A 25,009-nucleotide genomic window follows, 5' to 3' on the forward strand; every position below is an offset into this window, starting at 1 on the left:
TATGTTAGCAGAAAAAGGAGGGGTTTGTGTCATGCTAGGTGGACGGTGTTGCACCTTCATCCCTAACAACACTGCCCCAGATGGCACGGTAACAAGGGCTTTGCAGGGCCTCACCGCCTTGTCTGAAGAATTAGCCGAGAATTCAGGGATTAACAACCCCGTGACTGACTGGTTAGAGAGATGGTTTGGAAAATGGAAACACCTAGCAGCCTCAATCCTTATTTCGCTTGTAGTGATGATAGGAGTTTTAGTGTTATTTGGTTGTTGCATTATCCCCTGCGCTAGAGGCTTATCCCAGCGGTTAATTGAAACCGCTCTGTCAAAACAGATGCTCTTGCTTTATTGTGCTGATAAAGAAACTCCGTTTTAAATGCTTTAAGACGTGAATAAAGACTTAAAGGAGGGAATTGTTAGGAAAAAAAGGAGACTCCATAACCATTGGCGTCTCAAGTTACGTAAGAGCCCGAGTGGCGGGAAAATATAGGCGGAGCAAAAAGAGAATCATCCTGACTAACAGCTTGATAAGCTGATAGTGACTGTTTATTGGATATTAACTTAGTGAGCCGATGTACTGTTTCATTGGTTACTGGTAAGAACAATAGAAGCGATATGATATAAAGGGCTTTTGCACACGTGTCTCGGGGTCCAGACTGCTCTGCACCCGTTTTGCAAAACGTTCAATAAAATAGTGTTGGATCCACTGCTGCCTGCCTGGCATCCTTTTCTTCTAAACCGAAAGCAAGGACTTTTTATCTAACAGTGGGGACAGGGGCTGCCCCAGGGAGAGATCCCTGCTGCGTTGGGAGCCTGGTCAGTGCACGCCAGCGGAAGGTGCCCGGGGGCCACTGAGCGCGGGGTGAAGGGGAAAGGGTCTCCTCTTGGGGAAACCGGCCAGCAGCAGCGGCCGCCGCCGCCGCCGCCTGACCTTCGCGTCTCTTTCCTTTTGCTGGCGCAGCGCGTGGCGGTGGCAAGCGTGCCTCAGGATCTCAATGTCAGCAGGGGTCCATGTGCGCAGCTGATGTCGAGGGCCCAGCTCTGACGCCAGGGGACGACGAGCAGGAGGACGACGAGGAAGAGGAGGAGGAAGGCAGCGGCCAGCGATGAGAAGTTGAGGGCGCCTGGAGTGGGAGCCCTCTTCCGTCCATCCTCCCCGAGCGCCGAGGCAGCAGCAGAGTCCCGCGGCAGGTGCAGAGGCTGAAGCGGTGGGGAGAGGCAGGGAGAGACTGAGCGGAGGAGGGAGGGGAAGCTGCCTCTCCTGGGACGGCCACCCCGCCGCAGCCGACCGGAAAGAGAGAACGAGAACGAACCCCCCCCCCCCATTTAAGAGAACGGGGGAAACTATCAACGGGGGAAAGGGAAATAATAAGAATAGTTCTAGCTTCAAAGGGCCGCCCGCGGAAGCAGTTCCTGAAGCGAGGTAAGAGAGAGAGCGGGAGACCAGGGCTGCCTCTTAGCACCCTGGCGTGTGTGTGTGTGTGTGTGTGTGTGTGAGAGAGAGAGAGAGAGAGGGCGGGATGCTGAAGGTGCAGAAGAGAGGCGGCGGGCAGGTGGGAAAGTTGGAGACGGGGAGGAGGAGGGGGGGCGCGCGCGCGCACCGTGTGCGTGAAACGGGGGGGCGTCCTGTGTTCGTGTGTGTGTGTGTGTGTGAGAGAGAGAGAGAGAGAGAGCCGGAGAGCGTGCGGGGAGGGTCGACGGCGGCTTGGAGGCAGGAGCTTGGTTTGAGGGGTGCGTGGACTCGCGAGGGAAAACTCCAGTGAGCGGTGTGGGTAGTTGAAGGAAGGGCGCTTCGGGGGATGGAGGGGGAGCTAGTGGCGGAGGGGCGGGGGTGCGATGACGCCGGCGGGGCGAGGGGAGAGGCGGCGTTCCGTTTCGGGGCGGCGATGGCGTGGCGGGACCGGCCGCCTCGCTGCCCCCGTCAGGAGTGTGATTGCGCGCACGTGCGCGCATCCTCCCCCTCTTCTGAATCATGATGGTCTCCTAACTTGGCTCGGAAGTTCCGAGGAGGAGGAGTGTCGCCTCCGGGGCTGCTCCTGAGCCGAGCCGTTGGCTGGTTCCTCCTCCCTCCCCCGGGCTCGGTCCGCAGCATCCCAGCCCACCCACCGTTGTGGGCGGCCGGGCGGGCAGGGCCGGGCGCCCTGTAGGGGTCAGGCGAAGCTCTCTTGAGGTGAGGAGAAGCCAAGCGCGGGAGAGCCTGCGGGGCGAGGCAGGGCCCCGTGGGCAGGGCTTACGTAAGGGCCCGGGCCCTGGGCGTTGAGGCCTCCACCGCGAAGAAGGGGGTTGTGGAAGCAAGGAGAGGAGGAGGAGGAGAACGTGTGGATGTTCTGTTGTATCGCGTACTGAGGTGGCGGTACCTTCTCTCGGGAGGAGAAAGAGTCGGTGAATATGCTGGTGGGTAAAAGCTACTCAGAGAAGTAGAGGAAACGAGCGTGTAGAACGATGTCTGTGGGAAATGATAAAAAAAAAAGCAGCTTCAGGAAGGGGGTACCTTCTTTGGGGCGGAAGAGAGACTGTGCGGGTGGGCATTCTCCTTGGAAGGAATGGGGGGCATATCAGAGCTAAAGACCACTGCTAGGAGGCGATAGCATAGTCCTCCTAGGCCTGAGGCTGGAAGGAGAGAGCCTAGGGCCTCTGGATTTAATAAATAAATATAAATAAACCTCTCTTTTTTGATAGGTAGTGCCACTAGAGGGAGAAAGAAAGAAAGAAAGAAAGAACAGTCTCTCTTGGACGGCAGGACAAGGACGAGGGGTCTCTTGTGGATGAAGTCCCAAGGCAAGAGAGGGCAGGAGGCTTACTTGGGCCAATGAAGTCAGGTCCATTGCAGGCAGGAGTTCAGAGAGTGTTCCTGTGTGAGGAATTGTAGCCAGTTGTCATTGGAGGGGATATGCGTACAGAATGGGCATAGGAAAAGAGGAATTTACCTGGTGCCAAGTTACATTTCCTGAACACATTGAGTAGAACGTAGGATGATTCTGAAATATTTTAGTGCCATAAACTCAAATATGTATTCTTAGACTGAACACACTTGGCTTGCAGAAAGAGTTGCTACTTAATGCAGAAATTGGTGCTGGGCCCTGGACAAAATACTAGTGGAAGAGTGTGTCTGTTGGGGGGTGGGGGAGGAGGGGAACAGGCTGAAGCTGGACAGGTACCACCTAAATCTAGCCCGCTCTAAAGAGTAGCGGGGCCCTGTGGCGTTAGGAAGAATAAAACCACAGGTACAGTTTGACTTTGCTGATTCTCTTCTGCTGCACCAGTGCAGTAAGCACTTCCTCTCCTTTCCTTCCAGTGCTACTGTTCTTCAAATTCTTCATCTTTCCCAGAATTGTAATTGCACAACCGTAACAAGTTATACAAACCAGTCATTATTTTTGTATAGGAGACAGCAGTATATAAAATAGAAAAATGTTTTTAAGAAGACATGCATCTTGTGCTTTTTATCACTGTTTTAAGACTATCTGTGGAGAGACATTAGCAGATAATTTTTTTGTGATTGTGACATTGAAAGTGAAGTATTGAAACCTGGTTGAATATAATTAGGCTGCAAAACAATTATATGGTGTAAGGAATCAAGGAAACGGGCAAAAAATAATTACAATGTAATGCAAACATGTAGCTTTTAAATATTTTTGCACTTGTGACAAGTCAATCCAATACATGTCTACTCAGGTAGAAGCCCCATTGATTTCAGTGAAACTTACTCCCAGGTAAGTGTGCATCGGATTGCATCCGAAGTTGTGTTTCAACATAGTACCAAATTAAATTGGGCCAAAATCTCGTCATACAAAGAGGATTGCATAAACATCTTCAGACTTGTTTCCAGCTATTGCTAGAAATTAGTGGATTATGATTTGAAAATAATGTTTGAATGCAAAGTAATTTTTCAAAGTAGGAATAATATTCCTGGTGGCCTAACTTCTTAATTCATATATATATATATATATATATATATATACACACACACACACACACACACACACACACCATATTTGTATCTCACCTTTCTTCCAAAGATCTCAAGGCAGGGAATGTGGTTCATCATCCATCTTCATAACAACCCTGTGAGGCAGTTTAGGCTAAGAAAAAAGTGAATGGCCTGTGGTCACCCAGTGCGTTTATGGCTAGCTAGGGATTTGAAACTGGGTCTCCCCAGTCCTAGTATGACACCGCTACACCATGTTCGCTTTCTTGTATTGTGTATTTTCATGCACAATTGGCCTGATCTGTAAAGAGATCTGTATGCAGAAGCAGGCCTGCTGGATGAGGAAATGTGGGTGTAAATTGGATGTCTGTTGGATGGAGATGCTTATTCAAGGGTGCATTCCTTTCAGAGTGGATTGATAGTATGTGGAGGTGCATCTTTAGCTTACCCAAACATTACTTAATCCATGCTAATAATGCACTCAGATGTTTTTGAATAATGTTCACATTTGAGAAGTTTTCTCCAAAACAGTCAGACTTTAAAAACAGCAAACACTCAAGGCCAAACTCTTTAAAGTTTTTGCAAAATGGTGGTCATGTTGGGGTGAAGGTGGATGTCTGGACCAGGACTGTGGGGAGTGTGTGTGTGTGTGTGTGTGTATGTGAATGAATCAGTTCCCCTTGTGCTGTACTCCTCATGTAAATTGCCTCCCAAGCTGTTCTTTGCCACATTAGAAAAATCATATGGGTACATATCTCTGTCATAACATATAGTTTAGTTCTCAGAAATTGTATCACTTTCATAATAGAATGAGTTCTGCCTAAAGATAATGTTATTTCTATGGTTCACTTTTAATTTGGATTACTCGTTGTTACAGTGTATTAGTAATAAAAGACTTCATAATGAGAGCTGCATATCATTTAGGACTTATAGAATGTTTATTCAGAAGTAATTTGGCTTTGGCAGAAAGGCTCATCTGTAGTAAATTAATCATTTGGTCCCAATCTTTCATGCTCATTGATTTCAGTGGAAATTTTTACAGTGGGCTCCTAAGATCAAGTAATGTACTTAACATGTTAAAAATAAAAATTCAAAATAAAAATAAAATTCAAAATTAAGGAAGTGACATCCTTAATTTTCTCTCTCACTATAGTTATGTACTACATACATATGTATTATGTATGTCCACACAAACTCATTTAGTACTGCTGTAATATATACAATAGGTTTAACTTTAAATCACTTGCTTGGCCTGGGCTTGCTGCTGCATTGAATGTTCAATATACATTCTTTAATTCTTAAAAGTTATATTTGAATTCACATTGTTTGTAATGCTGAAAATGTTGGACTGTTGAACTGTCTCCCAGACCCCTGTTTGAGATGTAGCTTGGCTTGCTACAAGGAATAGTAAATATCTGCCTTTCTGGCCTGCCTCATTCTGTCCCTTGGTTTGTCTCTGAGCAGGCAAATAGCCACAGGCTTGTTTTAGCCACAGTGACTGTGTGAACCAGGTCAGTGTGATAGATTTGTCAGCAGGCACCCGGTGACCTTGTTTTGGGTAGAGGCTATGTGGACTGATACACCTCAGTCTTCCAAACCTGGGTGAGGCTCAGTGTTTTACCTCAGCTACGCAACCCAGAAATAGGGGGAAAGTGTGGATTAGGATTGGCAAAGGTCCTTGGAGTAAAATGGCAGAAGCTGTGATGTATGAGTTGTGAAATAGGCGTTTGGTGGCAAAAGCTGGACAAAAGTCAAGGACAGGTGTAGGAGAGGGAAGAAGGCTTTGTTTAAAATGTTAGAAATGGGGGAAATGAATACGGCTTTGGATGGAGTAGGAGTGAAGGGGAGCTATGCCTTAGGGAAAGACCAGGGATGCCATTTATGGAGGGAATAATTGTCCCTACCTCTTGTGTTTAAGACCATATGTGGCTGTTCCTCAAAAGCATCTACACTTTGAGCCAGTTTCCTAGTTCCACACTGACTATAGTTATATAGCCATTTAATAGGGCCTGTGTGTTAAGTAAGTGCCAGAAGGCAGAAATCCTGCTTTCCTTTTAAAGGTTATTTTGACTGGGAGTGAAAACATTTCTGTAGTTGTTGTGATACATAAAAAAGTAGCCACAACAGCACCCGCAATTTCAATCTATCCAGAAGCAAGAACTTAGGGTGAAATGGCACTCCATTGCTTGGGTTGGTGCCAAAAGTGAGGAAAAGATTAATTTGGCTGGAGACAGTGAGGTATATAAATGGAAAGATGGTTTTGAGTCATGCTGCTTGAGGAATCTCCTTCTTCATACAAAATGGAGATGGGACAAACTAGGTTAGTTGTAGGGGACCTAGAAAGCATTGATGCAGCTCGGTAATTTTGGAATCTGGATTTACTGTCCTTACAGGGGTCCTCCTTTAGATGGCTATATTGTATTACTTCAGTTGTGAAGCACACAACTAACATTTCTCTCCCTTCCCCCTGCCATCATGTTATTTACAACTGCTTCTACATTACTGATACGTTGGAGAAAAGAAAGAAATACTCTGAGCATGTTAGGTTTCACATTTTAAACTCACTTAAGCCATAGCACCATCATGCGTATAGGAATAAAATAAAGTTTACTTATGCTGCCTTGATGCTAAGCAATGTCATGCTTTGTTGTAGAAATGCTTTGTTATATAAAAGGATAATATATTTTAATAAAATAATAAAAATGAGCATCTGAAATGAGGTTCATGCCTGGCTGGCTACCTCCAGGCTATAAAATGATCTACAAATTAAGAAAGGGTACTGCTGTGAGGAGCATCAGCCTTGATGTGCCCCGGTATGCTCATGCTGGCCTAGGTGCTGACACTCATCCTCTTTGCCACTTTGTCACCTGACACTCTCTGGATTGTCATTTGGGGTCCCCTGGATGTGGGATCCTGGACTTTGGCACCAAGGTCCAGTTCTACTTGCACCACTGCTGGGAAGGGCAGAAGTCACAAGAGGATGACTGGCAACGGTGGACACTTTTTTGTGATTGTCGGTTGACTGTGTTAAGACTGAAGATCCAATCAGTGTCTCCCTCAACTTTTTTCATGAGTTGTGGTATATTCAGACATAGGTGTGATTATTAATTAGGGATGCATAAAATCCTTCTAAGAAATTACCTAGTTTTGATTTTTAAAACCTTTTAATTTAACTCAGACCTTACATTTTTTTTTAATCCTAGCAAGTTCTTCCAAATTTGCCTGAATTGTCACTTTAGGCAAAATTCAGTGGTAACTTTGAACTATGCAGTGGTATTTCACCAACTGCTGCCGCTTCTTCTTCTTCTTCATCATCTTCTTCTTCTTCCATTTATATCCCATACTTTTGAACGCTCTTGCAAGGAACGCAAGGTGGCTTACATGGTCCTCCTCCTCTCCATTTTTATCCTCACAACAACCCTGTGAGGTAGGTTAGGCTGAGACTCAGTGACTGACCCAAAATCACCAGTTAGCTTTATGGGCAAGCGGGGACTAGAACCCAGATTGTCCCAGTCCAGCAGTCTAACCATTACGCTTTCCTGGCTCTCTTGGTTTCCTTGAAATCCCTCCAGATGTTTTGCTTGATCTGAGCCCTCCAAATTCTTGAATTTCATTTTAGGCAAAATCCTTTGTAGAGATTGCAAAACTCTCTCTGAACAAGAACTCTGGGTATATACCTACCCACTGCGGTGGCCATTTAATACAACTGATGAGTGTCCTCTTGACTCTTAATAATTTCTGATGCACCTTTCCTCTACTTATGATGTGTGTAGATCTTAGGGAGTGGACAGACTGGTATGCAAAGAGATGATCCCTATGGTATCCTTGGCCCAAGCCATTCAGGGTTTTAAAGTTAATCATCAACACTCTAGAATCCTTCCAAAGACAGTCAAATGATTTATTGCATTCAGACATGAAAGGCATGTTGTCGCTGCTACAATAACATTATCCCATTCTCATGGACACAACTGAGTCTTCCCCAGGTGTGGGATTCAGGAGGACTGAGGTTGTTGGGCCTTATCATGCATTTAATAGTAGAAGATGGAGGTGGGGGCTTGGATAAGTGCAAGTGGCTGAATTTAAAGGAGGGTTTTTGAAAATTTCTAGATATTTGCATGTAGAAGAATAGAAAAAGGCAGGGTTTCAGGATCTCCATCCCACGAAGCTTTGATGCTTTAGAAAGGGGAACAAATCTTGTGATGTCTGGCTAGTGGAGTTGGAGTAATTGGGAGGAAATGATTGGCAAATTTCTAGTGAGTAGAATGGAGGGATAGAAGGAAACGGAAGAATTTGGTTGTGGAAAAATCAACTACCAGGGCTGTATTAGAAGCTAGAAGTTGTGTATGGATGGCTGCTGTCATAACTCAGGAACATGGGAAGGTAGAGCTGCACTAAATTATCAAGTGAAAGATGGGCCCTTTTGCCATGGCTATTGGAATGAGTCTCCAACTTCAGCACAGCAAGAAGCAGTGACTTAGCTGCCATGAGAACGGACTGGGAGCCCCAAGTAATGAAATGATTAGAAAGTTCCACAAGGCTTTGAGAATGAGTGGGGAGCATGTGTGGCCCTAGAGGCTATGTCAGAGTAAGGGAGGACAGTTCATCCCTCCATGGGGTGCCAGAGAGAATGAGCCCTTGGAGTAAGAGAGATCTGGCACCATACTCTCCTGTATAAAGCGTTTTTGGGGACAGCCTGTGCCATGAGTGGGGTGGGTGAGCTTTTTGGCTGAAATGTGGCATAGAAATAAACTAACATAACGAAACACAATGTGGTGGTAGCTGGGCTGCCTCAGCCACCTGTTGAAAAGCGGTAAAAGGTATGATTTTACTCAAAGTGTCTAAAAGGATTGTAAGGATGTGGAAAGAATACAACTTGTAAATCAAGTAAGGAAGATGGTTTATGGCCCAGGGAACTGATCTAGCTGGTCAAGTTCTTTGCATACTGAGGTCTTTTGCAAACCTGTCTTTTATGTTCAATTATGGGGTATTAAAACAATTTCAGTTGAATGTTCTGGGTTGTCCATCCTGAGTGCACCTCTCAATTCCAGGGTTTCTCGAAGTAGGAGGAGGTGTTTTTCCCCCTTACAATATCCAGTGACTAAAGATCATAAGAATTGTCATGATGCATCACACCAAGGTCCAACTAATCCAGCATTCTATCTCAAACAATAGAAAGTGAGGCCTCTGGAAAGTCACAAGTAAGACATGTCAGTGATGGCTATCTTTTGTTGCATGTTTCCTTCATCTGGTACTCAGAAATACACTGCTTCTGAATACCCTCCATTTAGTTACTGCAGTGAATAACCATTAATTGGTCTGTTTTCTGTGAATTTGTCTGATCTTTAAGCAAGAGAATAAAATTTAAACTAATTGCTATCACCATATCACGTTAATGAATGTTATCACTTAAATATACATTGTGTGGAAAAGTATTTGTGGTCTTGAAAATGGCCACACACTTGGTTGTGGCAAGGACCATCACCAAGAAAATAGATACAAGGCTGGTGATGTGGCCACCTCAGGCAGCTGAGTTTGGCACTAATGAAAGCAAATAGTTATTTAATTTATTGTCATTGGATGGTATCCAATTAACCTGCCCTCTCACCCCTCCTGAAGCCCTCTGTGCTCCCTCAAAATCTACTCTGGAGGGATGAGGGACCCTCTGCAGCAGATTGGGGGACATACTGCAGGGATCTGGAGCGGGAGGAGAGGAAAGTCCTGTTGCATGAGCAAAACTTGCACAATGTTGGATTTTGTTCATTGTTACCCTGGGAGATTATCTGCATCAGGTGCCAAAATAAGTTGGCCAGCCTTTGGTACTGTGCACCTTGACTGTGCTGCTCCACTTACTACTGAATTGCATGAGTCAAAAACCTAATTTAAGAGAGAGAAAATGTATTCTTTAAACATTGCTTGTAATTTTATAAACTTCTGTCATATCCTAGTTCATCACAATTTCTCCTAATTAAAAAGCCCCAACATTTTAACATTTTCATATGCTTCAAGCCCTTGATTATTTTAATTGCCTATTTCAGTAAATGTCCAGCTATACTATACTGTTTTTAAGAACAGGTAACCAGAATGGTATACAGTGTTTTAAATGAGTCTGCACAATAAATTAGTGTTATGATACTTGCTGGTGTATTTCTAGTCCACTTCCTAACAATTCCTAACCTAGAACTTCCCCTTTTTAGTCCTGCAGCAGTCCATGGTGGTTCATATGTTGCTGTAATGTCAGTGGGAGCCACTTTTTCTCAGCTCTGTTAACATAATGTAGGAACTGTGTTCATGCAGGAAACGTAACATGGTTCCTTTTCACATGAATTCCATCTTCTCTTTTGTGGGAAAAAATCACAAGGGAGCAGGTCTCGCATAACTAGAGTAAAAAAAAATATTAACCAGCCTCAAAAACTGTGCACATTTATGTACTAACTGATCATTGCCAGTTCCTTGCATGACTCCGCTTTGAATATATGGAGGATCTGATATATCATTTCTCAGGAACAGATCATCCCAATTGTTATGTTTCTTAGCATCCGTCTTTTTAGAAGTTGCTCTACAACCTTTTAAGTGCCAACAGTCTGTCTCCATGTAGTTCACATATAGCCTCTTGCCTCGTATTGTTTCCTCCTCTATTGAACAGATCTAAATACTTCCTTCCAGCATGCTGTCCTCTACATGCAAAGTTTTCAGGAATACCCCTACCCCCCCACACACAATGCACTGCCTTTCTGGAAATTGAGTTAAGAAAGGAATGTAAGTGTGATTATTTGCAACATGTCCTAAGTGCCAGTTGCAAAGGAGGACAGGGTTCCTCTGTCTTTAAAGAGTTATGCAGCATAATGTAGCTTTTTTTAGTGCACCTGTTGAAATTCCCTCTTCTTCACGATCATTAAAGAAAAAGGAGTCCTGTTGGTCTTTGCATCTTGTCACCTTATCTAAGCAATTTCTAAACACAGAGAAAACCACACTTAGAATGTAAAATGCCCTTTTATTTTACTGATTATTGATTTGCAATGCACTGTTAAAGCATGAACTGGCTTTGATATGTTTGACTTTGAATATTTGTATGACAGACTGCAATTCTAAGTAGACTTAATAGGGAATAAGTCCATTGAATACATTGGGACTTCCTCCAGAAGAAGCATGGATAGGATTGTACAGTAACTGCAACTTAGTTGTAGGAGGAGGTCAGAACAGAACCAATTAATTATTTCTGCATTTCTACTTCTAGATACTTGGCTGTCAGTCTGATGTGACTTCAGCATAACCTTGTACCAAGCGTTTAAGGCAGAAATCCAAATATTATTACTCTGTGTGGAGCTGTTTGTGGTTACTCTCTAAAAGGCATTGTACCTTCACAAAAAAACTATAGTTTAAAAATTACGAAATTATTATTTGATCAGTATTTTCCACTGGTTTGTATTGTATGGCATTATTAAAGAGCTGCTGCTTGCTTTCTTTTATTTGTTAAAATTGGAACAGACTTTAACTACAAACCTGATGCTTCCATCTGCTTATGTTTCATAAGAAATTAATTTTGCAGTGGAAATGCATATTATAAACAGTTATTGAAAGATGAACTAATAATCTGGGATGTATGTCCTCCGAACCCCTAGAGGGAGACAAAACAAGCACACTTATATACGCCTTTTTTCTTCTTTTAATAGGACTCCTTGTCAGTCTCCCCTAGTTGGAGATTTGTAATGTGTAAGGCCTTAGATAGGCCTTGATCAATCTCTGAAGCCCAGGAGTGTCCTGTCCACCTGTGTATGGCTTTGTTCCTCTGGAATCTGCAACAAACTGACTGTTTTCAGTTCCTTCATTATTTCTGGTTGTGTATTTACTGACAGGCTATATGTTAGATGGTTCCTTTGTCTCCCTCTCCCCTATCAGATAATTTTTTCGGAGGGATTTTGTTAGGAATCTCTTCCTTTGGTAATGCTGCCTAGCAGCACACTGCAGGCCTCAGCAGGTAAAATGATTACATTCATGTGTTTCCCATTCCTCTTTCAGGTAATGCTTGTTCTGCTCTTAAAAATGGTGGCTGGTAATGAATTGAAGTCTGTGGTCAGTTTATTTAGGAGAGATGGCTGAAATGTTTTGAAGATAGCAATGAAAGCGAAATTTATAATTATAAATATATGGGGAAAATTGAAAAATTAGTGTAAAGTAAATGTATGATCATATAACCTCTTATGGATTAGTGTTAATTTTTTTTTGGTGGGGGTTGTCCTGATTCTATAAGAGTATTGACTGTGGCTCTCTCTAGTTTCTTTACAAAAATCCTCCATATATGGAGAAAGTTTTAGAAGAGCAGCTATTTTAAGGACATCAAAAAGACAATGGTATGGAAATGTAGAGATTAACTGATTTATTGTATTAACTGTAGTAATCAACAGCCTACTTCATCAGATCAGATGTATGACAGCGGTAGATAGGAATATATAATCTTGTTGTATTATGGGTTTACTCTCCTTTGCCTGCTAACTATTTAACATGTCAAGGTATTTGTTGTGGTTCTGAATAGCATTTAGTATGCTTCCAAGAGGGGTCTCAGTGATCTTTCATAGAACCTCTTCTAGCAGCTTTCCTATCTGTAAATGCAGTCACATAATCTGATTTTGTAACACACTTATGATTTCTTTATTCCTGGCACACTTGGCTTCTCACTGAGGAGTGGAAATGTTACTTATTTCTGTACCATGCATTGTCTAATACTGCTAGCCTTGTAACTTCTCTACATGATTCCTATGGACCACTGACTAAAGGAGCTTTACCCACCATGTGGAAATCTAATTCTACACCACAGGCAAGCTTGCAATATTTTTCATATGTCATCTGTCAATCAGACATTGCCTAGTTGATTTATTCCTTAGTATCACCATAAAGCCTATCAGACAGAACTAGAGAAGTCAACATGTGTCACAATCTGTTCCCTATCACTATTCTCCAAGATATTTTTTTGTACTGAGATCAGATCAGGTAAGAGGCTGGTACAAGTCTCTTGAAGCCAGTTTTGTTGTATCAAAATTGAATTTAATAGTACTGAGCTGTTTTTTAAAAATGTGGCATTTCCGCAGTGCATTTTTTGATTAGTTTCATAGGCCTTCTGACATTGATGTTCAAAATAATGTTTTTTAATATGAAAAAAATGAGGGTAAATTGGTTGCTATGGCAGATTTTGTGTTTCTTTTTGGTCCAAACCATTTTGCCTTGGTTAGGCAAAATTTCTTTGAAATCACTGGCAAGTTATTCTTCAGTGGATTTTCAGAATTAAAACTTACATAAAATGCATGATACTGAAATCTGTGTTTTCTCTTTATACTTAAGGCCCTACCACATTATTATGTCTTTCATCCTTCTAGACTTATCACTGTAGTTGAATATGACTTTTTATGGGATCCTAAGTTCTGTCATATGAGTCACTGTGTATTAAACGATGTACTCTTGTTGTGTTGGAGCTTTTCTTTTTTTAATTGATAGTTTCATTATAGTGTGGTACATAGCTTAGCACACTCTGGGAGAGAGCGGAGGACAGGAAGGCCTGGTGTGCTATGGTCCATGGGGTCACAAAGAGTCGGACACGACTTAACGACTGAACAACAACACATAGCTTAGGACCTGGAAGTGTTCTGGGAGTTGTAGGAACTTTTTCTGTATAAATGTGCATAGGATTGTGCCCTTAATGTATGTAAACTATTGAAGTAACAAGTTGTGCTAATGTAATTATGCAGAAAAGGTTTGCTAATAGTTTCAGTATTACATTGCTTTTTACTTATCATAAAGGCTGACTTTTCAATGTCAGCAGTAGTGTAGATTTATTTCTTAATTTACTGTTCTCTGATTGCACTTCGATAAAAGAAACTGGCTTGCTGTCCCAGGCTTATCTTGCACAAACAATTTACAACAAGTTTAATTGTGTGATAAAGATTTATGCCATATGTAGAAATGATACCTAACTGCTCATGTTGTATTGCTGTATTACAGTGGTTTATAGACTGTTGTAAGCATCACTTAGTAATATAATTTCTGGCTTTTACAGTGGTTTTGTCTTAGCAATATCTAATCAGTGGGTTGGTTTCCAGCTCTGTCTTGTTGTGGAGGGACAATCCAGAATTTGGGGTTTGGATGTCAGGCTAAACAACCCAGGGGATGGAGCATCCCTAGGTTGTTTATCCACTCCTCACTGGCAGGAGTGATCGAGCAGCCTGAACTAGCATGGTCTCTCAATCACAACAACCCAAAATTAAGCAAACAAACAAAAAACTGGGTTGTCATTATGTGCAAACTGGGCCAGCGACTAGCAGCCTTTCCCAGTCCTAGCTGGTGGTTGAACCTGGGACCTTGTGCTAAACCATTAACCTGTGGTCTGTAGAAGTGTGAGAGTGAGAGACTGTATATAGAAAACAATGAAAGAAAATTTCTATACTAGAAACGGTAATTTGCAATTTAGGCCTCTAGTGTTGCAAATATATCCATATTTTTATTTTACGAGAAGAGACTTTGAAATCATTTGAATTCCTAATAATAGCACAATGAGCCTAAGTTTTGTAATATCGGTTGTAACAGTATTTGTGAATATAGATGTGATTCTTTAATAGATTTTGCATGTGGCTGTGCCAGGACTGTATGTATACTTCCAACTGGGAAAGTTACATTCTGCCAGTTCACTAGGAAGTATTGCTTGAACTACTTAGAATTTTTAATCAGTCACAACAGAAGACTTATTCATAGTGATATAGCGACCAGAGTGTTCTTCAAATGAAAATATTTTTGCTCATCTCACAAAAGCCCCATTCAGACAATCACTGAACACATGGAAAGGGGAGGGGGTGGTGGAATTGTGTCCTCACCTTTCCTTCTGTACAGAATTGGTGTGTTACCCAAGTCGTATGTGTGTAGATTCTATAGAGACGGTCAGAGGAATGTGTGGAGGTATGGGGCAAAGACAGCAGGTGTTCAGTTGTCATTTGAATAAGAGTATGTTTCAACATAACCACTTCCTCTGTCACATTACATTTTTTGTCTGAAACTGAAACCTGCATAGCAACTTTAGATGAGATGCCCCAAAATACATGTTCATTTCTTGTTGAACAGAAAAGAGAATGGGTTAAATGGAGACCTTCGGTTTCTGGGATGTTAGAATGAAAGTATAAATCACTTACTGTTCAGTATGTGGTTAACCTAAAATTTCTTATGTGATTAGGCATCCAATCTAATATACACTGTATTTGGAATCTGCATTGCTGTCTGTGTAGCCAGGAAGAAGTGACCCTTAAATTCTTACTTATGAAAAGTTCTGTGTTATTCAAAACTCTTTTACTAACTGAAGCTGGTCTCCTAAAAACATTTTGCCTACCTAATTTATATCTCTTAAAGGCAAACATGGTGGCAGCACTACCTTTTCATACAGGGCAATTTGAAATTCCTTCCTGAGATCATAAAGGCCCACAAGCATCATGTGACACATTTGGCTAATCACCTTCCCTTGTCACTGAGGTAGTAACATAACTGAAGCCTATTGGTTGGAACTCTTCAGAAATGGCTTTCCTGATTCAAACCCCCACATTCTAACTGAATTTACAACACACACAGTGGATTAGTCTGCTGACTGAAGGAACTTGATAATTTCGCTGACCGCCTGGTCAAACAGGTGTCTTTCTGGAGAAATATAAAGTGTTTTACTTGGCAAGCAGAAGGAAGTAAAAAGTACAGAAGAGAAAGTAAACAGTTACTGCTGTGTGTTGTGGGGTGCGGGGAATAGTACCTGTAACTCTGTACAGCTTACTGTCTCTGACTGGTCAGTTAGCTTCAGGGATGTTTCTGTAGTGGAGTCTTCATGGTTTGACTGTGATGTAGAATCACTAGACTTTAAGATGACTAATTAATTGCTAATTAGGATGTAAGTATACGTTTCCAGAGGTGAAAGTCATATTAATTAAGCAGATATAGTGCTGAGATTCCTGCCCTGCTTTGCCATTTCTTACGGTGTGACAACGTAGTAACTTAAAACCTCCTGGTAACATGATGAGAGAGACCTGAGGCTGTAAAGATTGCTGAGCCATCGACACTACAGTGCTAATAGGTTTGAAGAGCCTCTCTGTACCCATGGGTTTTCATCTTGCTGAAGAGAGTTAAACTGCTCAGGAAAGAGAAATGAACTGAACCAAGAATTGAGAAGATATGAGGTAATATCAATATGTTTAACAGCGATTTTACTATTTCTATATATTGTCACATTTGGGTTAAATATCTGAGAGAGATTAATGTCATCTTCATATATATTCCAATTTGATCAATACTTCTATTGAGAATACGTGTAATGATTAGCAAAGGTGCAGCACAATTCTTTACATGTTTACTTGGAACTACATTCCACTTCATTGTGGCTTACACCCAGGGAAGTGGGTAAAGAGTTGCATCCTTTGTTAGCTTGGATGTTCCAGGTGGTTCCTAAGGTCAGGAAGCCTTCAGATACTTCATATCAATGGTGGTGTACATGCAAGATATCCTAAAGAGATAGATGGTAATAACATAATATTTAATAAACCAACTTCTGTTATAAGAATTGAGCTTTTGGGTGTAAACAATAATTGGTTTGAAAGCTGCGTTTATGCATTTAGATATCCAGTGCTGATTTGCTGGAGACTGTTAGCCACCATTCCATTTTTATATAAATGTGGAACTATCCACATATAAATAGGAGAGCAATGTTAAAAGCAAAAGGGGTGCATGGGTAATGAGTGCAGAAGCTGCTGGCTGATAAACCAGCCAGCATATTACCCAGGAGCTTCTCTCCTCAGCTGAACTCCCAATACTGGAATTGATGTTGTCTGCGAGAAAAGTATTTTGTGGGATGGACTACAGGGAGGTTAGTTGTAGGCAGTGTTTTGCACACCCCTTTTCTTTTTGAGTACTGTCATAGGTGCTGCCCATTGGAATAACTAAGGGTGCAATCCTATGCATGTTTAGACAGAAAATAAGTCCTACAGTTCCCAGCATGCCCCAGCTTGGGAGTTGTAGAACTTTTTTTTCTATCTAAACATGCATAGGATTGTGTTTCAAACACATTCGGTTGATTAATGTGAATTGTAGATGGTACTGTTAAGGGTGTTCTCAATTAATATTGAAAGAATATCACATGAAGAGGGTTTGTCTTAAATTATGATTATGGGGTATCATCTACAAACCCAGGGTGTTGTTCTGACACAGTTCCTCATCCACTGACAGCAGAAGCACCTAGCTGGCTCTAGCATATTCCAGAAAATCCTAGAAATGCCAAATGGTCTGACAACAATATTTTTTACATTTCTATACTGCTCTGTAGTCTCAGTAGGGTCGCTGTGCCTAGTCAGAACAGTCAGCAGAGCTTCTGGCCATGATCTGCAATCTTATAATACCCCATTTGTCCAGCAGCTGAGCCCAGGGTAGGCCTGGCCTGACCTGAATGGTCGTAGAAGACTGGTTGGCTTTTACACAGCTGTTGGGCCATGCTGTCATAGGTGTGCCTGTGGCTTGCCAGGGACAAGTTGCCTGCATTGGATTTGGAAGTATGGTGCATGTATGTGCAGTGGGATTATGAACTGTGGCCTAAAAATGTACACATCTGTTCCTTCTACATTATAGGGTACTGCAATCATGCCTCTGAGGCTCCCCACTCCTTTATAGCCATAAAATCGAGGAACGTTGTAACTGAATTAAAGGTTCTCATAGGGCTTGCCTATATTATGAGTTTCCTTTAGTTGAATGTTAAGCTGAGGATGATTTAACAGTATTTATAGTGAAAATAGGTGTCCTTGGATATTGTGTTTGGATTAACCTTCTAACATGAATTTGAACAAAGTCAGAGCTCACAGTAAAACATAAGGTAGAAACATGTAAGGATGTGGACATTCAGATTAGCCCAGAACTCAGCCATTGTGGGTACATGCTGGTGAGCATGTCTATTCTTGCACCCTCCCTTCTTTTTCCTGGCCTAGTTTGGTTTTTTGTTTTGGTTTTTTTAGCTTGGGCAGTTCTCAAACACATTTGTCTTACTGTTCTTTTTAATTGTTTGTATAAGATGTTATTTATTTTTTAATTTACAGTTATTTATCCTTACCCTTCATCCTAAAAGAGCCTCCAGAGTGGCTAACAATTTGAACCAATCACCATCACATTGAAAACAATAAAACATTAATAATAGCAGCAGATGCTAAAACCCCAGGCCAGCAAGATAAACTTGTTATCACATTGAAAAGGTCCTGGACTAATAAAAGGTCCCCATCTGGCATTGAAAATTTACCAAGATTGGCGTCCCTAGAGAGGGAATCCTAAAAATTGGCACCACCACCAGAAAGGCCTGTGAAGAAACTGATTTGTGAGGTAAACATTTCTTCACAGGCCCCCTTTAGGGTGACCATCCATTTTACCTCAAATAGCAGTGGAGCCAGAGGAGGGCTTCTGAAGATAATCTCAGAGTCTGGGCAGGTTCATGTGGGAGTCAGCAGTGAGATGTTCCCTGTACTTGCATGTTTCTCTTTGTAGCTCAGCCTTCCCCAACATGGTGCCCTCTAGTTGTTTTGAGCTACAACTCCCAGCTTTCTTGACAATTGGCCATATGGGCTAGGACTGATGGGAATTGAACTTCAAAACACCTGGAGGGCACCAGGTTGGGGACAGCTGGTTTACTGTTTTGCCTTTTTCACAATTGTACAATTTCTCAAAACTTCAGTTTTTAAAAGGAAAAATTTACAATCCTTAGAGGTGGCAGACAAGCAATACACATAGGGCTGGGACGAGAATACCGGAGAACAGCCATTTTGACTTAGAATAGCCTAGAGTTTCCTTATCATTTGTCTCCCATTAGAGCAGATGCCCAAATAAAAAAAGAATGCAAGCCCTGCAAATAGCACTGCACATGTTTACACTAGAACAACAGGTGACCTGGTACCCTCCAGATGTTTTGGACTACAACTCCCGTAATCCCTAGCTATTGGGCATACTGGTTGGAGCTGATGGGAGTTATAGTCAAGAATGTGTGGAGGGCATTAGGTTGTCTACTCCTGCACTACAGTATCTTACAATGTTGGCAAACACTGTGTTTCTGTATCTCCATAAATAACCAAAAATCAAAATAAACTTGTGATAGAATAATAACGTCTCGATTTAATGCATGTAAAATGCATGTACAGTATATTCCACTTCTAAGTGATTCTCTATATATGGTTTGAGAGATTTCTAGGATTGTTCACAGAATAGGGAAAGTTTTTGTAACAAGGACTTGGCAAGGTCTCAGCAAAATCATTTTTAATCTTTAAACTTCTGTTGTGCCTTTTGTTTGTTTTATTTTAATAGGTTATTACGTTTTACAACCCTTCCCTGCAGAGGCATTAGTTCTTTATTTTATGCGAGTGGTTAGCATGAGGTTAAAGTTTAACTATTTGATTTTTACACTACTTAATTTTTCTTTCCACAACCCATTATGCAAACTAACAGTATTCATACTACTCTAAGCATGTATTTATATATATAAACCTAGGTTTTGCTTTAGGGTTGTTGTTTTTTTTACTACTAATAAGGCCTTTTTCCATTTCTCAGAACTTTCTAACTTTTTAAAGTGCATTGTTTTGTGACACTGTGTGCTTAATTTAACATAGAAAACACTGAGGAATATTATATACATATCAAATGTATAATTTGAATAATGCATTATAATTTTTCAAGAGATTACATTTTGTTTTAAATATTCATTATAATAATAACAAATATTATAAATGTTACACAAAATAAAACAAAACCTCATATAATAGATGTTATATATGTGCTTGTTTGCATTTTGAATCGGCCAAATCAAATCAAGCCAAAGTTTGAAAGATGTCATCTTTTGCTATCTGTGAGTGAAAATTCTGATTTCTGTTGACTTTGACCAGTTTAACTCCTCTTTCAGTAGCAGGCTATTCCACACATTTTCACTAAGAGCACCATGAAACATATAAAGTGGAATATAGTAACTTCAGAATTTTGACATACCCCCACTATTGCCACCTGATCTGTACTTCTCAGGGCTAAAGAAAGATAGCTGATGACTTACTTCATCATATTTTAAAAAGTTTATGAAGCTATTTCAGTTGATAACAGGATGGCCACTTAAGTCAGTAAAAGAAATTCACAATGAAAGTTCAGAAAAAAAGAAAAAAATCGACCAGGTAATTGGTCAACACTGGGCGCTATTGTTAGCTGGTCATCTTTTTCCATTAGATATGAAAAGAAATTTAGGTTGCAGTCGAAAACACACTTGCTACAGAGTAAGTCGCACTGAACATCGTGGCACTTCCTTCTAAGTAAATAGGCATAGGATTGCACTGCCACAAAATATTAGCCAATTGATATTTCAGCATAGACTATTTGTTTTTGACCTTTTCTTCTTAGAATACTTTTACACTAGTACTAGACCACTGTTTTACTAAAACTACTGTGATAAATTATTTTACTTATATTAAGGTAGAGTTTGTGTGTCTTTGATAGTTTGACTTAGAGACTGCAATTTCTGGCACTAATTATTCTAGCTCCTGAGTGAATGGATCTGACATAGGCAGCAGGAGTAAGTGGAAAGTGTAGTGTAGCAGACCTCTAACAGTGTGAGAAAAAGAGTGCAGAACAGGTATATATGTAGTGTTGTAGCTGGGGGAATTTTCCACTTTTAGTTCCAAAGCTGCTTGCAATCCATTGACTGAGATCTCTGAAGTGCAACATTTGACTCAGTTGAATGAATTCATTCTATGATCTTTCAAGTGAAACACATGATTCTTCCTACTTAACTCTTTTATTGAACTGTGGAAACATGAAGTGGTTGCTTATTGGCATTCTGACCATTTGGTGTTCCATTGAGTGAGAGGAAGCACAATTATCTTAGGTGTGATGACCAGTTAAAGAGATGCTTGTATATAAATTTCAATTTGCAAACCTACCTAGGTTTTCTACAGAGAGGTACTTTTTTTTTTTTAATAAAAAGTGAAGACTACAACGTTTAATTGGTAGATTACTCAATTGGAACTTTAGTTAATAGATCTGGGGTCAATTTTAATTCGATTGTGTGCATTTTAATGACTGGTGCTTGAGTGTTGAGGGTATACTTGTTTATTTTTTGAGGCTCTGTTCATTCTGGTGTGTTTTAATACAACAAAATGATAGGCTTTCCTTCTAACAAGGAGTTAGTTTAAAAACAAGTTTAATTTATCCAGTATACTTTCACATATTTTTATACCCTTCAAATTAGGATAAAAGAGAGATGAAGCATCTCAAAGCAAATTCTTGTAACTATATATTTTTATTGGCAGTAGCTACTAATACACTTTGTATTAGCTGAAGAACAGATTTTTGGACAGAGGCCTTGTTTGCACATAACACTAAGCCATAGTGTTGTTTGTTGATATCTGACTTCTTGTTGTGTTTGAATCCATCTCCACAAAAAAACCCCCATGGTTTGTTAACCAGTTACAACCATAAATAGAAGCCATGGGCCGGGTTCGCATGTTCAGTGGGGGAAACCACGCAGTTGTTTCCCCCTCTCCTGTGTGTGCTCACCATTTACTTAATTACCTGCACAGTGTCGCGGGTTGCCGTGTCTTCCAAACTTGGTGTGCAGCACTGCAGGGGTGGCTTCTAACTCACCCCACAACCCATGGCTTGCAGTAGGGGTTGTGGAGTGGTTCAGAAGCCATGCCTGCTGTGCCGCTCACCAGGTTTGAATGACACAGCAACCCACAAGTGGCACGTGCGCGGGTGGGGGAAACTACCTATACTTTTTATTGATTCATGTGAACTATCTACACTCCAGATGCTTATCTTTCCAAAGTTGCCCTAAACTGAGCAGCTCGTTATAGGGTAAATGATTTATGGATAATAAACTTCATTTAGCAGAGCTCCTGTTATCTTGACAGTCTCCTACTTCCTCTATATCTGGATCCATAGAAATGTGGTTTTGCTGATGCTGAGAAGGACTCAGTCATTTTACACTCAGCACAGTTACTTTATAAATAGATGCTCATAGACTGTATTTTAAACATTTATTAACAACAAGCAAGCATATTCAAGACAACTAGAGGAAGAAATTGATACCATGTTTCTGGAACTGCCATTATAACCCCTTTGGACAACCTGAGTTTAAAATGTCGGACACTTCACATTGTTATTGGGTAGTTTTTTATAATGTTTAATGATATTTGGGATGTGCTGAAATAATTTTTTCATTTGTCATTTCAGCTATGAAGTCTTACATTCCATTTTTCATTCTTCTGTGGAGCGCTGTCAGAATGTCAAGGGCTGCCAAAATCATTATTGTGCCGCCAATTATGTTTGAAAGCCATCTGTATATTTTCAAGACCCTGGCCTCAGCCTTGCATGAACAAGGCCACCAGACAGTTTTTCTCCTGTCTGAGGGCAGAGAAATCCCTCCATCTAATCATTACAGACTGCAACGTTACCCAGGGATCTTTAATACCACCACCTCAGATGAGTTTCTTCAATCCAAAATGAGGAGTATCTTTTCTGGGAGGCTTACAGCCCTGGAACTGTTTGACATTCTGGATCACTATTCCAAGAACTGTGACATGATTGTGGGCAACAAGGAGCTCCTGCATGCCCTGAAACAGGAAAAATTTGACCTGCTGCTAGTGGATCCAAATGAGATGTGTGGATTTGTTATTGCTCATCTTTTAGGGATTAAATACGCTGTTTTCTCCACTGGTCTTTGGTATCCAGCAGAAGTAGGAGCTCCAGCCCCTTTATCATATGTTCCAGAATTTAATTCGCTTCTCACAGATCATATGAACTTGCTAGATAGGCTCAAGAATACTATTGTTTATCTGGTTTCAAGATTTGGAGTCAGCTTTTTGGTTCTGCCAAAATACGAAAGGATAATGCAGAAGTACAGTGTTCAGCCGGCAAGGTCCATGTATGAATTGGTTCATGAATCCAGCTTGTGGATGCTGTGTACTGATGTAGCACTAGAGTTTCCAAGACCCACACTACCAAATGTTGTTTATGTGGGAGGAATCCTTACCAAACCAGCCAGTCCTCTACCAGAAGTAAGGTTTGCTGAAATTTAATTTTATTCACAATTTTGTACTACTTGGAGTTTTTTTTTACTCAATTTTTAAACTTCTGTGATCATACTAATAGGTTTTGCAGCTTTATTCCCAAGGTCATGATGACGCTGGTACATTTCATATGTTTTTTAATTTTGTTTGCATAGGACTAGAGAATTGTTTCAGTGGTTAAAAATAAGAGAGTTTGAGCCTAGAGACAAAATTCTAACTAGATAGAATTATTAACTCAGTGAATTAAATATGATACAGTGCTAAATTTAAGTCCATAATCCTAAGCACAGTTAAAGCAGAAACAACCCAAACTCATTATTCATGGCTTTTTAATTTATTTTTAGTGCAGTGAGTGAAGGTAACGTATTTTATTTATTTACTAGTTGGTTTGATGCAAACATAGTTTGTGGAGAAAAATCAAATCTAATGAAAGCTTTAACTTAACTAACTGCGTTTACTGAAACATTCAAGGTGTTGCATCCTTTATCTTTACAATGTACATACCTTTATCTTAAGTACAATATCGTGGCTGTAAACTAAAGTTTGACTGGGTTACTTTTAACTCTAGGTCTCTCTTAATCCCTTCATAATTTATTTACAGGCCGTACGTTACTGGCATATCATTGTACTTTGGCCTGCACCTGTGTTTATAAAGGTGTACAGAGACCTTTTTGTGTGTCCATATTTCATTTTGCTCCATTTTGCAGTTAATTATGTTTGTTTAATTATACTTGACATTTTTGATATTAAAATATAACTTTACAGTACATTGTTATAGAAGATAGCCTAATTCTTTTAAAAAAAGCTTTATGGACATAAGTAAACTCCTGACTTTGAATTATAATGAAAGCTGTTGTTACTCATGGAATCTGCATGTTAAGAGCTTTCCAATGAAGTGTGTTTCATGAGAATCAGTCAAAGGGAAGGCAGTCAAAAAGATGACCAACTAACTCCCAACTTTGAATTATATATATAAGATTACATTTCTATACCAGCCAATAGTGAAGCTCTCTGGACGGTTCACAACAATTAAAACCATAAAATACAACATGATAAAATACAATATAAAAGTTTAAAACTGCAGTATAAAATAAAAAATAACCTGGCCATTATTTGTAATGTATTGTTGTAATAAGAATCAAGAGAATGTACAGCCTTTCGTGTTATTGGGAACTTTGTGATATTTTCTGGTTTTGTTGATCAATTTGATTATATTCTATATTGTTTGAACCGTTGATAAAAAATAAAATAAAAAAATTACCCAGCAGCAGTGCAAAGATTTAAAATACACTATACAGTAACAGATTTTAAAAAAACAGAAATTGAAAAATTGAAAACAGTTACATTTTTCAGTAGGCCCAGCTCTAGAACCAGTAATATAATGGAATAAGGTCATCATCGCCAACAGTGAGGATAAGACATGTTGGTGTGGTATGAATAGGGCCACATTAAACATTTATAACTTCTATTTTTATTGCAAGCATACATGAAAGTTTGGATCCGGAGTTCTTATTAGTGGACCTCCATTCACAGGATGTTCCCACTGAAGGGAGAAGGGGAAGGCAGTTTTCACTCATTTCTCTTCTTCCTGCTTGCCTCTGTGCCCCTGAAAAGCTGTTCTGGAGGGTTGTGCTAACCTCTGGAACAGAGTGGGAGGTAGTGCAGGGAACTGCACAAGTAAGGAAAATTTGGCAAAAATCATCTGTCTCCCCCCCACCCTTCAGTGGGAGTCTCCACTGGTTCTTGATTTCACCCGCTACATTTTTCATAAGCATGTATGTAGTTTTCTAATACTTAATCACCACGATTGTTGGTATAAAAGGATGATAGTACTGTGTTAAGAGGTATTTTAATTAAATGACTCGTGTGTGTGTGTGTGTGTGTGTGTGTCTATATTTATTTATTAGATAGATAGATAGATATGCTAAAGAAGTATCTGCAAAATTAGTCTTTTACCTCTTAAAAATTAAGTGAAACACCATTCATATACTTGGTCTTCACTCAG

General features: G+C 40.5%; 1 protein-coding gene across 9 annotated transcripts in view; it reads left to right on the forward strand.

The window, feature by feature from the left end:
* Window positions 1-813: 813 nt before the first annotated feature.
* UGT8 (UDP glycosyltransferase 8) overlaps window positions 814-25,009 on the forward strand; it is a 50,264-nt gene continuing 26,068 nt past the window's right edge. Inside the window, exons 1-3 of one of the 9 annotated variants that reach the window (XM_084855896.1) lie at window positions 1,565-1,725; window positions 2,674-2,772; window positions 22,169-22,992. In XM_084855896.1, coding sequence (XP_084712022.1) covers window positions 2,760-2,772; window positions 22,169-22,992 — 837 coding nt within the window. In that variant the 5' untranslated portion in view covers window positions 1,565-1,725; window positions 2,674-2,759. Of the gene's footprint in view, window positions 1,418-1,564; window positions 1,763-1,832; window positions 2,389-2,673; window positions 2,773-11,617; window positions 11,939-22,168; window positions 22,993-25,009 lie in introns of those variants that run through there. The other 8 variants (XM_084855898.1, XM_084855895.1, XM_084855897.1 and 5 more) reach the window with 8 other exon arrangements.

Source organism: Heloderma suspectum, chromosome 5 (assembly GCF_057233095.1).
Source record: "Heloderma suspectum isolate Gila_16-S chromosome 5, 16-S_ref, whole genome shotgun sequence".
Lineage (NCBI taxonomy): Eukaryota > Metazoa > Chordata > Lepidosauria > Squamata > Helodermatidae > Heloderma > Heloderma suspectum.